General features: G+C 39.2%; 2 protein-coding genes and 1 pseudogene across 2 annotated transcripts in view; 2 read left to right on the top strand and 1 right to left on the bottom strand.

Moving 5' to 3' along the window:
* The window catches only part of LOC125916078 (uncharacterized), a 53,026-nt gene extending 49,791 nt beyond the window's left edge, over positions 1-3,235 (top strand). The window contains 1 exon segment of the mRNA XM_049622248.1: positions 1,257-3,235. Within this exon segment, the coding sequence (XP_049478205.1) occupies positions 1,257-2,911 (1,655 nt within the window). The 3' untranslated portion in view covers positions 2,912-3,235.
* The window catches only part of LOC125915626 (zinc finger protein 677-like), a 48,401-nt gene that overhangs the window by 11,294 nt on the left and 19,832 nt on the right, over positions 1-17,275 (top strand).
* Positions 13,958-16,294, bottom strand: LOC125915645 (vomeronasal type-1 receptor 2-like; annotated as a pseudogene).

Genomic DNA, 17,275 nt, shown 5'->3' with positions numbered 1-17,275 from the left:
TGTGTAAATACCAATGAATGAGACTGCTAAATCATATTTAAGAGTATGTTTAGTTTTGTAAGAAAGTGCAACTTGTTTTCCAAAGTGGTGTACAACATTCCCACCAGTAATGAATGAGAGTTCTTATTGGTCCACATTCTCACTAGTATTTGGTATTAGTGTTCTAAATTTTGGCCATTTTCATAAATGTGTAGGGATATTTTATTGTTGTAACATATATTTTCCTCAATTAAATTTAGGTCTTTTTTTAAAAGTTTATTTTTGAGAGAGAGGGAGAGAAACATAGAGCGCATGAGTTGGGGAGGGAGGGAGGGAGGGAGAGAGAGAGAGAGGGAGGGAGAAAGAGAGTCAGAATCTGAAGCAGATTCCAGGCTCCAAGGTGTCAGCATAAAACCCGAAGTGGGGTTTGAACTTCTAAATCATGTGGTCATGACCTGAGTCAAAGTCGGACACTCAACCAACTGAGCCACCCAGGTGCCCCATGGCAGTCTTTAAATGGAGTATTTGTGATATCTTTAGAACGTACTTTTTTTTTTTAAGTTACTGCTTTAGTCACAAATGTCATTAATTTGATTTGCCATAGCTTTTTAGATAATGATACCTTATCTTGGGGTGCTTGGGTAGCTCAGTCGGTTAAGTGTCTGACTCTGGATTTTCGCTGAAGCCATGATCCCACAGTTTGTGAGTTCAAGTCAAGCACTGTGCAGTGCACTTACAGTGTGAAGACTGCCTGGGATTCTCTCTTTCTCCCTTCCCCTCCCCCATTTGCAAGCTCCCTCTCACTCTCTTAAGTAAATAAAAAAACATTCTTGTACATGTCTCATGGAACAGGTATATATTACATAATTCTTTTGAGTATATACCTAGAAATGGAATTCATGGGATATTTAGTTTGATAATTTTTAGAGGAAATACTGTCCTATAACACCATACTGTCTCCCTGTTGAATGTTTTCCATTGTTACTTCATACCATAGTGTAAATTCTTACAGAATGAGTCAATATTATGCCTGTTGCTATATCAGTTCCTTTCTCTAGGGTCAGGCTTTTAACTTACAACACAATCATATTCTCATAGATGTGCAAATACAAGCATTATCCCCACATTTATAAAAACAAAATTTAAAAACATTGTATATAACAATAGTGTTTGAAGACCATGGTTGAAAAGCTTCCTTTGTTCATTCTAAAGTATTATTTGGGTGTGTAATTATGCAATTTAGTATAAAATATTTATCTTCCAACTCTATTTGACAGGAAGCCCTTCAGCTGGATTTGTAATCAAGGAATTATCACCAATAGAGGACATTAATAAAGGAGAATTGTGCCACCTGGTAATACTGGAGAGAAATGAAAGTCATGGCATCCAGGATTTTGATCTCAAGGAAGTCTGGGAAAATATGCATGAGTTAGAGACTCAGTGGGAGTATGATGCAAGAAATGACAAAGAAGTGCCTTTGACCCATGACAAAAATCTCACTTGTGGAAAAGATCGGCAACTGAATCAGTCCTCAGTTACTTTTCCTGAAAAGCAGAGTGTTTCTGTAAGAAATAATACATACCAGTATTTCATGCATGAGGAGCCATTTATGAGGAATTCGTTAAAACTGGGAGGTAACAGAAGTGGTTCTGGAAACCAGTACATAAACTGCGTGGAAAATAGAACTGGATTAAGTTTGCAGGCACATCTGGCTGAACTCCAGAGATTTCACAGTGAGGAGAAAATGTATGAATGTAGTAATCCAATTGAGAAGTCTGTCAGCAATGGTTCCTCAGTCTCACCACTTCAAGGAATTCCTCCCAGTACCAAAAACATTTGGAATAAATCTAGGAAGATTTTTAAATATCCTTTGTTACCTGCACAAGACAGAAGAGCATACACTAGAGGAAAATCTTACAAATGCAATGACTGTGGGAAGGCTTTTAGCAAAAGCTCAAATCTCATGAGTCATGAGAGAATTCATTCTGGACAGAGACCTTACAAATGTAATGACTGTGGCAAAGCCTTTATGGAGCGCTCACATCTTACTCGACATAAGAAAATCCATACTGGAGAGAAACCTTACAAATGTAATGAATGTAGCAAAGCCTTTGCTGAGCGTTCAGGCCTTACTCAACATGAGAAAATCCATACTGGAGAGAAACCTTACAAATGTAATGAGTGTGGCAAAACTTTTAAGCAGTGCTCCCACCTCATTAGACATCAGGATACACATCCTGGAGAGAAACCATACAAATGTGATGTATGTGGCAAGGCTTTTATCCAAAGCTATAACCTTATAGAACATCAGAGGATCCATACAGGAGAAAAACCATATAAATGTAGAAAATGTCATAAGGCTTTTAGCAGACGTTCAAACCTCTGGGGTCATGAAAGAACTCATACTGGAGAGAAACCTTACAAATGTAATGAATGTGGCAAAGCTTTTACCAAATTTTCAAATCTTACTACACATCAGAAAATACACACTGGAGAGAAACCATACAAATGTAACGTGTGTGACAAGGCTTTTATCCAAAGTTCAAACCTTACTGACCATCAGAGAATTCATACAGGTGAAAAACCTTATAAATGTAATAAATGTGATAAGTCTTTTATCAAACGTTCACATCTTTCAGGTCACGAGAGAACTCATACTGGAGAGAAACCATTCAAATGTACTGAGTGTGGAAAAGCCTTTACGGAACGTTCACATCTTACTCAGCATAAGAAAATCCATACTGGAGAGAAACCTTATAGATGTAATGAGTGTGGCAAAGCTTTTACCCAATTTGCAAACCTTACTAGGCATCAGAAAATACATAGTGAAAAGAAACCGCATAAACCTAATATGTGTGGCAGTGCTTTTATTCAAAGCTCAAGCTTTGGGGATCATCAAAGAACTCACAGGAGAAAGAAACCTTGCAAATAAAATGAGCAAGGCTTACTCAATGCCAGAGATTCCATCATGGAGAGGAATCATATGAAACTAACGTGGCAAAGCTTGTAACCATGGCTCACACCTCCCCTGATAAAAGAATATAAATCTCTAAAAGAAAGCACACAAATGGAATGTATGGCAAGGCTTATCCAAAGCTTATTATATCTTGTGAATGTAATTTTTACTAGAGGGAAACCTTACAAATGTAATGAGTATGATCAGGTTTATAAAAAATGTACAGATTGGGAAGGGGAGTAAAATAGGTGGATGGGATTAAGAGGTACAGACTTCCAGTGATTAAAAAAAAACCCAAAATGTACAACTTTGTGGTTTGTGGTCTTGAAAGAATTCACATAACATGGAAACCATACAAATATGTCAAAGTCTTTACCTTAGGAAACACCAAAGAATTCATACTGGACAGAAACATTACATGTGTAATGAAGGTGATTGTTTAGCCAGTGGACTACAATAAGAAAATTCACACTAGGGGGAAGTAGGTCTATTTGGAGGATTAACCAATCTTAGGTGTTAAATTCCATAGAAATTTAAACTCAGGAGATGATGTGAGTCAATGGAACAAGTGTATCTGTGGAAAGACCTAAACATCTTCTGTTTAAATCTTTTTTAAAGATTTTATTTTCCTCTCTAAACTCATCATGGGGCTCAAACTCAAAACCCTAAGATCAAGAGTCACATACTCTTCCAGCTGAGCCAGCAACGCACCCCTATAGCTTTTTTTTTTTTAAATTATTTGAGGTTTCTTGAGGGTTCATTATTATTGATGACTTTATAACCTCAAGTTTGGAACCCAATGATGTTATACTTTCATTACGTGCGTTTCATTTGTCAACCATGGTGGTTTCAGAGAAAGCATCAGTAAGGTTAAAGGAACTTATTTCATTAGGTGGGGCTTAGTCATATGTGTATACCCTGGAAAAACTAGGATGCTAATTTTAAGATACAGTATAGTATAAATCTGAGAGCATGGGGAGTGGTAGGGAATAGATCTAAAACTATTACCCTAATTGTCATGTTTTTTGTGGTCATAGGCACTTCTCTGGATTTGGTGGTATCATTGAGAGCCTTTGTTGGTTAATACAGGAAACAAATACTCTATGAGAAAGATGATCATGAAACAGAGTAGGTCGTTACATTGAGAGAATGAGATTTTTATGTGAGAATGATGGGTTACTGGGGATGATATACGTGGTAGAGAAAATGGAGGGTAATGATGGTCTCTCCCTCTTTGAAAGGTAATAGTTATATATCATGGATGAATAAAAATTACTCTTATTTTTGGAAACTGAAAAGTTACAGAGGACATTTTAATCAGAAGAACCAAGGTATGGGTGACTGGGTGGCTCAGTGTGTTGAGTGTCTGGCTTGATTTTGGCTCAGGGTCATGTGATCAACCTCTCTGTTGGGCTCTCTGCTGAGCGTGGAGCCTTAGGATTCTCTCTCTTTGCCTCTCTTGCCTACTTGTGCTCTCTAAAAACAAAACAAAACAAAAACAAACCCAAAAGTAGTATGCTTGTGAAGGATTCAAATTTGACCACTGAAATTGCATTTTGATACTATTTGATTTAGGATACCCTATTTCTCATATCTAAGTAACTAAAACGTAAGCTTTTGTGTAACCCTAAATGAATCATGTGACTGTTATTAGCCCACGTGCATCCCACCTCCTTGGGGCATTTCATAATGAACACTAATAATACATCCTTTGGCTCTGTAGGCTGAATATCATAATTTTTTTCCATGTTAGATTCAGATATGCAGTTCAGGAAATATATATTCATAGGTTGAATTTGAGAGTTCAAATTCATAGTATATCTCAGTATATCTCAAAGTTCATAGTATATGTCAGATTATTTTTGTTGCTGTAATGAAAATAACCATGGTGCAATTTCAAACTCTCACCCTCTAAAACCTGCCTCCCCATTCATGAATATACTCCATATGATGATATTTATACATACCTTTTATGCTAAAATGAGACTAGTGTGTTGCACTGTTACATTAAATGAAAACAAAAAGTAGGCATATGAAAAGTATTGGGAAGTAAAAGAAAATTTCAGAAGTAAGGATAAAGACACTATAAGAAGACAGAAGAAGTTAAGAAGATACTGTAAGAAGTAAGGATAAAGGTAACACAATCTATATTTTGTGCTGGTGTGCTCAGGGAAATAATTTGAAAAGGTAAACGTTCATGAATTTACTCAAGAATGAACACACACAATGGGAATCTTTTTTGATAATGAGAAGTCTCACATATTTACCCTCAAACATTTTTTGCTCATTTGCACTTGTGCTTACTCCACTGGAACAGGATGTTTGGATGTCAAGAATGATGACTCTATTCACTCAAGTGTTCGGAGAGTATTTATTACATAAAGATGCTTTCTCAGGAGAGCACGGTAGACGTCTCAAGTTCTGAAAATGGCTAGAGAAAGCAGGGAATGGTGGCTACTTTGTTACGATGCATACTGTGCGGGGCGGGGGTGATGGTACTCATTTACACTGTGAATTTATAACTACGGCCAAGGGAAGGGCCTCTCAGGAGTCATTATTAGCTTTTCCTGTCCAGATGGGCAGAATAGTAAGAGGTTGTAATGACGCTTCACAGGTATCATTAGTTGGGCATCAAAAGTAGAGTCAGACTCTAGTATAAAACTGAATGTTTCTCCTAACTGACTTCGTTGGGAAAGATCACAATCTTCCTCATGCTAACTACTGCCTTCTCTTTCCTGATGCACACATAGACCCCACCACACAATATGATTATGGAAACTGGTTGTGAACTACAGTTGAACTAAACTACCAAAGACATTTTTAATTTTTAGACCATGTCATGATTCTTTTTCTAGTAAGTTATAGTCTAATATTAATATACATTCAGAAGTGATAGAACATTTTCCCACTATAAGCCTTTTGTAGATCTCTCGCTTTAAAGGAGAATGGAATGAACGGAATCTCAAAATCAGTCCTTCCAGTTTTCTACCAAGATACTAGAATCAGGGAATGCCTGGGTGGCTCAGGCAATTATGCATCCAACTCTTGATTTTGTCTCAGGTCATGATCTCATGGTTCGTGGGATTGAGCCTCAGGTTGGGCTCCACACTGAGCATGGAAAAATAAACAAACTTTAAAAAACTTTTCAAAAAGGTACTAGAATTAGAATATCTGTATTGAGGGGCGCCTGGGTGGCGCAGTCGGTTAAGCGTCCGACTTCAGCCAGGTCACGATCTCGCGGTCCGTGAGTTCGAGCCCCGCGTCAGGCTCTGGGCTGATGGCTCGGAGCCTGGAGCCTGTTTCCGATTCTGTGTCTCCCTCTCTCTCTGCCCCTCCCCTGTTCATGCTCTGTCTCTCTCTGTCCCAAAAATAAATAAAAAACGTTGAAAAAAAAATTTAAAAAAAAAAATAAAAAATAAAAAAAAAGAATATCTGTATTGAAACTTGGCAAATTAGTTTTAAATTCATGTAAATAAAATTAAATTTCAAAGGAATTCTGTAAGTTAGAAGACACTAAGGATTAGTAATTTTTGACACATTTTTAACACCTCTCAGACTGCTGGTGGGTTGCACGCAACATTATACTCTCTGGATAAAGAACAAAGTCCACTGACAAAATGTTTCATTCTACAGTTATCCTTGACTACCTTGTCATTTAATATTAATAAGGGATATATTTAAACCTGGTCTGCAAAATGTTTTCTTTACCATCTTTTTATCTTCTGTTGTTGAGGCATGAATATGACATTTGAAAATTCCCCAGTATCCTTATTGTATTTAATTAAGTAATTTATTTTTGACAGAGTGCACACAAGTAGGGAACAGTGGGAGAGGGAGAGGGAGAGAATCAGGCTCCACGCTCGGTGCAGAGCTGACACGGCGTTCGATCCCACTACCCTGGGATCATGGCCTGGGCCCAAATCAAGAGTCTTGACACTCAACTAACTGACTGAGCCACCCAACCCCCCACCCATATCTTTATCAAAATTGCATTATTAAAGCATTTTCTTAATGTTTATTTTTGAGAGAGTGAGGGAGTGGGTGAGGGGCAGAGAGAAACGGAGACACGGACTCCAAAGCAGGCTCCCGGCTCTGAGCTGTCACACAGAGCCCACTGCGGGGCTTGAACCCATGAACCATGAGATCATGACCAGGCCAAAGTCAGCTGCTTAGCCAACTGAACCACCCAGGCGCCCCAAAAATTGCATTATTAAAATATGTAGCTGATTAGGAAAAACCTCCTGGGATTATTTCTGTGTAAATTAGACAAAACCTAATAAAGAAAAGGCCTTTGCCCCTCCCCATTCATCCTTCTTGGTCCTACAGCGGCCATCCTGCTGTAAGGAGAGAGAGTGCTGAGTGCTAAGGGAGGTGGAGCAGGCAGAGGACTGCCCAGGGGACCCGTCCCATCCCAACCTGCATCTCTGGGTCTCCTGTTATGTGAGAATGATAAACCACCTAGTTGTTTCAGCCACTGATTTCCAGGAGGACTGTCACTCACAAATAAAACTGTCCTACCTAACCAATAAGATTAATATTTGTATTGAGAGTAGAGTGGAACATTTGAGAGGGAATCCTGAATTTAACATTTTGTAGCTTAGAAAAGCTTTACTAAAACATTCCTTCACTGATGAGATAGAGCTGTTTCGCACATACCTACAACTCAAAATATGAACAAAATACAGCTTGAGAGTTTATGGCAGATGTTCAGAATGTTAGGATAGAAAGTTACAGGAGTAAGGAATTTGGTGTCACAAACAGAATTACATGTTTCCTTGAGCATTTGAACTATTAGTCTCTGAGCTTATACCCCGCAGTAACTTTCTACCTTGCACAGAAAAAATGCATTCACTCATTCTATCAGTCAGCAACTATTCTAATCACGGATATTAGCAGGAAACAAAATTCCTGGCCTTCAAGTATATATCTATAAGGTAAGTCTGTGAGGATAAAAAATGATAGTGGTAAAAGTACCATACATATGTTCATGTACAATGATACACCACAGGGTTTCCTAATTTAAACAATGTTTTCAGGCAATGCCCACATGATGAGGCAATATTTGAGTAGAAACCACTGAAAATGTATCATGCAAATACAAATGCGGACGGACAAGGAGGTGGAGGAAACAAGCAGAAAATTACCCGAATGGGAACATTTTACAGTGGATCCAGAATATCCACAATTGGTGTGTGGCTTGGTGAAATGTGATATTAAGATTCTACTGGAGACGTTTAAACTTGGGGACTTCTGTTCAAAATCCTCTCATGGCTTCTCATTTCCAAAAGGAAAATCAAAGTCACTTCATGGACCAACAGGCCCTGTAAAGTTTGCTGGCCCCAACCCTCCTTGCATCTCTGATTTCATCTACTCCTGCTCTCTCCCTCTTCCCTGTTTTATGTCTCCCTTTAGTCTTACGCCTATTTAACATAACAAATGCCTTATTTAGTTAAACATTTTAACTAAATAAAATTTGGGACTCCTTGTAGTGAACATTTTTCAAATTTTAATAATAGCTAAAATTATATGGAATAGACCCAAAACCATGACCTATTTGGAGAAGGCACAGACCTATTTCTTTATGGCAGATTTACCACTACCAAGAGAACACAGCAATGGGATGTGCTAATGAATTCATGGAAAGATAGTAAATATCATTTGTTAAAACTATCTAGGGAGCTGATCCCAGGACTTATTAAGATACATACTTTTCCTGTTGTCTACCCCTGTAGCCAGTCAGGAGTGTATTGCTTCTTCCATTTACGAATCTGTATCAAGTAATATTTGGTGGGTCTTTTATACCTCAGTTATGTCTTCAATGTCAGTATCATCACATTTTTAACATAAGATACTTGAAAATTGAATTGTAACAAAATCACACATTTCATGTTTTCCTCATTAGTACAAGACCTAGTAGTTCCCAATTATTCCTAGTCTTCCAGTTGAGACCAATATTGTCACCATTGCCTAATATTTAATTACAATATTGACTTTTCAGTATGTTTCATATACCAATTTTATACTAACTCTGGTGTGATGATAATGTGACTCTGCGAGGTCGGCAAACTTTTATGTAAGGAAAATATATAAATATTTTATTCTTTGTAGGCCATACTGTTTCTGTTACCGCTCTTCCAGTATGTCCTTATTGGGTCAAAAGTACCTAAATATGAGTGTGGCTGCATTCCAGTTACACTTCACGTAAAAACAGACGGTAGGCTGTACTTGGCTCATGTTCTGTAGGTGGCAGACTCCTGATGTACACAAAGGAATTAAGAGCACTAGAAGTAGTAACTATATGAGTAAATAAAAACTGTCTTTCCTATTTTTAAACCCCTTTAAAATACAGTGGACTGTTTAAGAAACTAATAGTGTAGTATATATGTGTATGGTATGTGTAAAAGAAACCTATACTAATGGTAGCACAGGGCAGGAGTGGAGAAATGGAAGTCCATGTGGAAAGGAAAGGTCGGATGCTCTGTATGAAGAAGTATAGACGTATGTGAAGGTATACTGTGGTCATCTGTGTAGGATAACCCCTAAAGCAAATACACAAAAAATAATTACAGGTAACACCACTGAACCAAAGAAAAGGATTTAAAACAAAATCATCTGTAAAAATTGAGTTACATCAAAGAAGACAGAAAGAGAGGGAATAGGGCAAAGGAGACATTATAAAAGCAACAGCAAGATAATGTAAATCTATATAATAATACCTGTAAAAGGAAATAGTCTAAAGGCTCCATTGAAAAGCAAACATTGTCACTAATTTTTTTTTTTAGTTTTATTTATTTTGAGAGCGAGAGAAGGAGAGAAACTCAAGCAGACTCTGTGCTGTCAGTGTAGGCCCAACATGGGGCTCCATTTCAAGAGCCATGAGGTCATGACCTGAGCTGAAACCAAGAGTCTTAGAACCTATAAACAGATGAGCCAACCAGGCGCCCCTGACAATTAAAGTTTTTAAAAACAGACAATATATTTCCTGCAGGAAATTCACTTCACAAATTAAGGACACAAAGTAAAATCTTGGACAAAAGATAACATAAACGTTACTAAAAATAAAGTAGCTATATTAACTATATTTAAAGAGCAAACAACATGACCGGGAATAATGAAATCTATTTCATAATCATAAAGGGGTACATGTACCAGAATGACACGAGAATCCTAATTAATCCTTTATTTTCACTACACACAAATACACAAATACTCCCCATATCCAAGTCAGACACTAGAATCATGATGGTGGACAACCTTGGTTCACAAACACACACAAATACAGAAACATTACACACAGATGCAAACGTGTGCATATGCGTAACATATACTCAAACGCACAGTCATAACCTCACAAACATGCACTCCATAGAAAACTCACTCATGCACACACATCAAATACAGGCACACACTCACATTTACACACACTCGCCTGTATTCCCACATTCCCAGTCCCATGTATGTAATTATGTTCAAAGAGTCTGCATGCACATGTGTGTCTCCACAATGTGCTCACATGTTGGAAGAATACAGGAATCTCCTGATCTTGGATGCCTGATAATGGGGGGCACTTCCCACCTTTCTTACTTCTTCCATCCCCGCAACAACCCCCACATATGATATATACCACATGCAGTATCTTAAACTGCTGTGAGCATTGCCATTGCAGGGGCAGGCGAATGGAGCAGAGTTGGAAGGTTGCAGGCATGTGCAGTGCATAGGCGTAGGCATAGGCAGTGTGCAGAGAGCATGGGACCATAGTGGAACAGATGCAAAACTCTTCAAAGGCATGTGATGCCACACTACTTGGTAAATACAGATATGTACACAAAAGCAAGGGGGGAAAGGCTAAAATGAACCCTGAAGTATGGGATCAAAGTCAGGGACATCGGTATGCACACGGAGGTAGCTGTAGATAAGTAAATAAAACAGCAAAGAGAAAACTATAGATCTGTGTGAGGACAGGTAATTCCAGGTCGGTCTACTCAGACTAAGAGCAAAGACATCCCAGTATCAAGGAGAACACTCAGCACTCACATCTTGGTTTCTAACACTATTCTCTAATAAAAGGCTCCTTGGAGTTGTGGCTGATTCTATGGCAGGAGCAGGGAAAATACAAGATGTGCCTGGGGGATCTTGTAGTGGCAGAATGTTAAGAGTAAGGAAGTAATAAAAAAAAAAAATGGGGACATATCAAAGGGCCATAATAGCCAAACCTGAAAGAAATCCTGCCACCTGTCGCCAAATCTCTGATACCAACTGGGTATCCTTCAATTCAATATAATTCTGACTTTATTTGGTCTTAGTACAGACCCCACAAGTTAAGGGCAAAGTTGTTCCGGGACTGCCCCCACTTCAGACACCAGTCATGAGTCAGGCATTCCCAAACCTCCCACGCATCTCCAGCCAACTACAAATTTAAGGCTTCCTCTGATCCCCTCTTGTTCAATATTTGCAGGGAAGACTCACAGAACTCTGAAAGTGCTATATGTGTGATAATCCTTGATAAAGTTATTTGGTATATTGGGACACAAAAAATGGAGGCCACCCCAGGTGCCCGACCCATATCACAAATCTAAACCAGCCTGCTCTTATGTGAAACATCAGCAAAGAAACCTAATATATACCAATCACAGACCTCTAACTCAGTTTCAGCTGGCCGACCTTATACTGGAAAATAGCAGTTCTGTTCTTCTAAGGAAATCCCCGACCTCCTAGCCAATCATGCCCTGTTTCTGCACTGCCTCTTCTAAAAGTCAATCTTGCCCCAAATCCATCAGGAAGAGCACTCCACTCCCTGCATGGGAGGCTCTGTCCTCCCCAAATCAAGGGTTGTCTTCCCTGGAATAAAAGACAGCAAACTCGTTACTAAATTGTTTTAGTTTTGTCATTTCACATGTTATTGTAAAGGATAGCAATAAAGAGCCACATTAAGGCATCCATAGGGCAGGGTTTGGGAGGACTGCCCATACAATAGCTTTTGTCCCCCACCACAAAGCTCCCAGGAGCTCTTCCAGGTGTTTAATCAGGGCTTCACTACCTAGACTTGGTTGATTAAATCTTTGGCCACATGACTGAACTCAATCCCCAGTCAGCCTCAATCCTCTCCCTAGGGGTTGGGCTGCTGAGCATTTCCATTCAATCACACAGTTGGTCTTTCAGAGGTGTCCAGTCCCCCATTTTGAAGTTCTGTGGGGAACCCTTGCCCAGAGTTGCCTCCTTAGTGTAATAAGGACATGCCTACCACTTAGGAAATCTTAAAGGTTTCTGAAGCTCTGAGCCAGGAACCTGAGACAAAGACCAGGTGAGTGTGTGTGTGTGTTCATGTTTATTTTTGGGAGAAAGAGTGCATGCATGCACACAAGAGTGGGAGGGGCAGAGAGAGAGAGAGAGACACAGAATCTGAAGGAGTCTCCAGGCTCTGATCTATCAAAACAGAGCCCAATGGGGGGCTTGGACCCACAAGCTGTGAGACCATGACCTGAGCTGAAATTGAATGCTTCACTGATGGAGACACCCAGGCGCCCCCTGAGTGTACTTTATACCACAGCTTCCAATGACCAAAGCTTGAACAATCTAAGCAACTAAATAATTTGCAGAGCATTGAAGTATAACACAAGGTATAAAATAAGTATAAATGAGTTCATGCTGATATGAGTAACCAATTGAATAAACACATAAATGAAGGAGAAGTGACACAGCTTCCACACAGAAGAATGGCAGATAATAAATGGGGCTACTTAGCCCTCTAGGATGTGGAGCTTAGTTCAACAGCACACCCCTACCCTCAAGTACCATCGTCCCCCACCGCCCCCTCACTTGACTGTGGGCTGTGTTTAGAGTTTCCCAAAGAATAGAGTATGGAAAGGCATGCATGGTAATTTTACAGTGGAGGAGTCTGGTGAACATGACCTTAACTAACTGATCATGTTTAACATCATCCAAGGTAACTCGTGTTAATTGCATGAAACCTCTCAGACTGTATGCCGTGATGAGATGTGATATTCTTCTCAAGAATCCATAAATGCAGTCTATTCAGGAGAACAACTTCAGGGGCGCTTGGGTGGCTCAGCTGGTCGAGCGACTGACTCTTGATTTCAGCTCAGGTCATGATCTCACAGTTAGTGGGATCAAGCCCCAGGTCAGGCCCTGCGCTGACCGCATGGAGCCTGCTTGGGATTCTTTCTTTCCCTCTTTCTGCCCCCCTGTCCTCCCTATCAAATAAATAAACTTAAGGAAAAGAAAAAGAAAACTTCCGAGAAATTCACCTTTAGAGGCATTCTAAAATGTGAGAGACCCGTATACCTCAAACCTGTCATGAAAAACAAGGAAAGTGTGAGAACGTGCTCCACTGAGCAGAGGAGACCGGGGAGACAGGACAGCTACATATAATGTAAAATCTTGGATGGATCCTGATCAGAAAAATGACTGTGTTAAAACCATTGAAATGTAAATACAGTCTGGAGTTATTTAACTATGACATAGCGATGTAGGTTCCCTAGTTGTGAAAATGAACTATGGTAAGGTTAAGGTGGTAGCATTGGGGGTTCTGGGTGAGAGATATTTTGGAACTCACAGTGTTATATTTACAAATTTTCTGCAAATCTAAGTTATTCCAAACTAAAATGTTTACTTTTAAAAACTTGCAAATGTTTATGATTTAATAACAGTGAATTATGTTAACCTCTTCTTTTTAAGTGTTTTAAATCTTTATTTTTGAGAGTGAGAGAGACATAGTGTGAGCAGGGGAGGAACACAGTGAGGGTGGACACAGAATCTGAAGCAGTCTCCAGGCTGTAAGCTGTCAGCACAGAGCCTGACACGGGGCTCGAACTCATGAACTGCGAGTTCATACCCTGAGCCAAAGATGGACACCCAACTGCGTGAGCCACCTAGGCGCCCATAAAATCTTTGTTTTTTTTTTTAATTTTCTATTTTTAAGTAATCTCTACACCCAATAATGGGCTCAAAGTCACCATCCGTAGATTAAGAGATGCATACTCTACTGACTGAGCCAGCCAGGTGCCCATAAAATAGTTCTATGTTTCAGTTAATATCTTTTTTTTTCCTTTCAATGGTGTCTATTGCCTTGGTAGTGATTTCAAAAGCGATACTATCCCTTTTTAAACAAAATCTGTTCATATACTCCAGCTTCAAACTGCTACTCGTCTCCTGCACCAAGCCACCAAGCTTGATGAAATGGTCCTCCATAACCTCAAGTTGGAAAAGCAGAAGTCCATCTTGAAATCTCTTTCTCACCAACACAGCCAACTGCCATCAAGATTTAACACAGAACAGTCTACCTTGTAAACATCTCAAAAGTCATTCAGTCTTTTCCCACACACGCAATCTGTTTACTGGTTGCACCTGCACCCTTTCTAAAATTCAGCTGACACCTCTTCCTATGTTCCTCTTTGTCCCCCACAGTTTACTCTTCAAATATTGACCAGAAAATATTTGCATGCACTCATCTTGCCCCATAAGCATTATATTTCAAACGTCCACAATTTCTCTTAGATATGAGGCATAACATTCATAGCATAGCCTCCAAAGCCAGCAGTAAGTAAACCTAGTTTTCCCTCCACCCTCACCCCAGGCCATGTGCATCATAATCAGGATTCACAATTGCAATCTCAGGTATATCTTGGGAAAATTTAATATCTCAATTTGAAAATTACACATTCAGTGGTATTGCCAGTATGTTCACATTATTTCAGGACTGTTTTCTGGAATCTTAACTTCTCCACTGTTACCATTAAAAAAAATACAACTATTGGGGCGCCTGGGTGGCTCAGTCAGTTGAGCAACCAATTTCAGCTCAGGTCATGATCTCACAGCTTGTGAGTTCGAGCCCCGTATCAGGCTCTGTGCTGACAGCTTGGAGCCTGCAGCCTGCTTCAGATTCTGTGCCTCCCTCTCTCTCTGCCCCAACCCACTCACATTCTGTCTCTCTCTCAAAAATAAACATTAAAAAATTTTTAAATAAAAAAACAACTATATAAATATACACATATTAATTACAGATGATTTCATGTACCATGCTCTTTAGTATTTCATATTAAGCTGATGTCAGTGTCTCACTCACCCCTCTCTGCAATGAAACTGGCTCATTATGGTTCTTAACATTCCTTGAGGTCTCACTGCATCAGTGACTGAACAGGTGGAAGACGATTCATATATCCCTGATGAGATGAGGTAATTATGTATTTCTTCCACAGCAGACACAGTACAGTCTGAATATGCTGGGGTCATGATTCATGAGAACAAAAGGACTAATACTTGGAAAACATGCAATGATTAGTAAAGTGACATTCACCAGCCACCAACTAGAATTATCAAAGGGAGCCACGTAAACATAAATAATGGACACAACGGCATTAAACGATACAAAGGTAGTCACCAAAACAAGGATGCTTTGGGTGGCTCTGGTCTCAGGGGAGGTGTGGGGGAGAGATTGTTCCTATGGATGCATTGGACCCTCTGCGTGTGACTGTGAAGGAGAAAAACCATGGAGCTGCTGGCCAACGTCATGTGTCCCAAACACAAAATGTCAAGGAAAGATGTCATTGCTGCCTATAATGAGCCTGTGATCTTGTCTCTACACTGTGAAGCACAACAATATCCCAAACGCTTTTTTTGGTAATAGTTTTGTTGTTTCATTTACAGTCATATAAATGGGAAAAAACTTATTTGCTAGCATGTGGAACACCCTGAACAGGATACTTGAGGGGCCAATGTACTTTGGAGCTTTCACTTTAAGCTCTGCCCACCTGGAGTTCCCAGGGCTGATCGTGATGGCCTGGAAGACACTCAAGGGCAGGTGGAACAAAGGGCCACTCCGTGGACATATAAAAGAACGTAGCATCCATAATAAATGGTGAAATGTTTCAGCCCTAGCGCTGCCATCGTCTCTGGGATTCCTCCAGAGAGAATGGGCAAGGAGTTGGCTACACTCAGGTGCCTGAGAACCAACTTTGTGGATCTCGGCTTGCATCCCCTGAAGCAAAGGGACATGTAATGATAGAAGAGTGAGAAACTGCCCAGGATTCCAATGACTATGTGGAATAGGAAGATCACTACTGTATTCAAATCCACCGAGGCCATTCTGTCATTGTCCAGAACTCACACGTAGAGGATTCTGCATGAAAATAATGAGTTTTGGGCTACACTTTCATGGAAAATAAAATCTTCACTTACCTCTCCCTTTCCCTGAGAGTGAACATCTAAACTCTATTGTCTTTTGTTAAGAGATGTCCAAAGTTACATGTGTGTCTTTTTATAGCACTTACAATGTGTGGGTCACTGTTATTACTGCTTTCCCTATTGCAACTTATATAATATTCACAACCCTATGAGTTAGGAACTAACATTACTCTCATTCTATAGACAAGGAGAATTTAACCATGGGAAGTTAAGTGACTCATGTAAATAGCAGAGGAATCATGATTTGAACCTTGGTTGCCTAGTTGCAGTGACATGAATGTTTGCTACGGTACTATACTATGCCAGGAACCTCATTATGGATACATGCACACACATACACACACACACACACACACACACACACCTTGTCATATTTTAAATTTATTTTACTTACTAAATCTGGTTTGATCATTTCCCACTTTTGTTTAAGTATTATTTATAACCAATATAACTATGGAGTGAAGATTCAAAGGTATTAATAAATTATACATGCACTGAGTAATTTTATTGAGCCAGTCTGATTTATTTAATGCAGACAACTGTTAGGATGGCAGCTGAACTCATTTCATTTTTTGCCTGGACCAAAAGGACAATGGCATCCGTAACAGAAATTATTGGGCAGAACTGCACTGTGTGCTAACATATGGGACATGAAACATCACATAGTGATAAAGCATATTAGGGCAGAAAATATTAATCCTCTTTAAAGATCACATCACTGTATGTTATTTTATAAAAAAAACCCTGAAACTTGAATTGATATTTGATTTCAAAAAGCTATTTAAATACAGCACAAACCTGCCAAATGGAATTTGAGGGCTTGGAATCTTGGGCATTTAATAAATTGAAAAGCAAGAAAGGTGGATCATGAGCTGGGAATACTACTGAAATGATTTTAAACCAGAGGAAATATAACTTAAAAATTTTTTCCTGATGAGATTTTATTTTTAAACTAATTTATTAATTTAAATTAAAATACAAAAATAAATTCCTTAATTTTTTGCTCTTTGAAACCATCGGTTACAATGTTAACTTTTTCATAAAGGACCTTTCCTAATTTCATGAAGATTATCTCACAGATCAAGAGACTACAGAGATTTGCAGTAGAGACACATTTACTGTTTCCATTAAGCACATCAC

Source organism: Panthera uncia (assembly GCF_023721935.1).
Source record: "Panthera uncia isolate 11264 chromosome E2 unlocalized genomic scaffold, Puncia_PCG_1.0 HiC_scaffold_19, whole genome shotgun sequence".
NCBI classification, from domain to species: Eukaryota; Metazoa; Chordata; class Mammalia; order Carnivora; family Felidae; genus Panthera; species Panthera uncia.
Note: the sequence above shows the minus strand (reverse complement) of the source record. Positions and strands in the feature narration are given on the sequence as shown.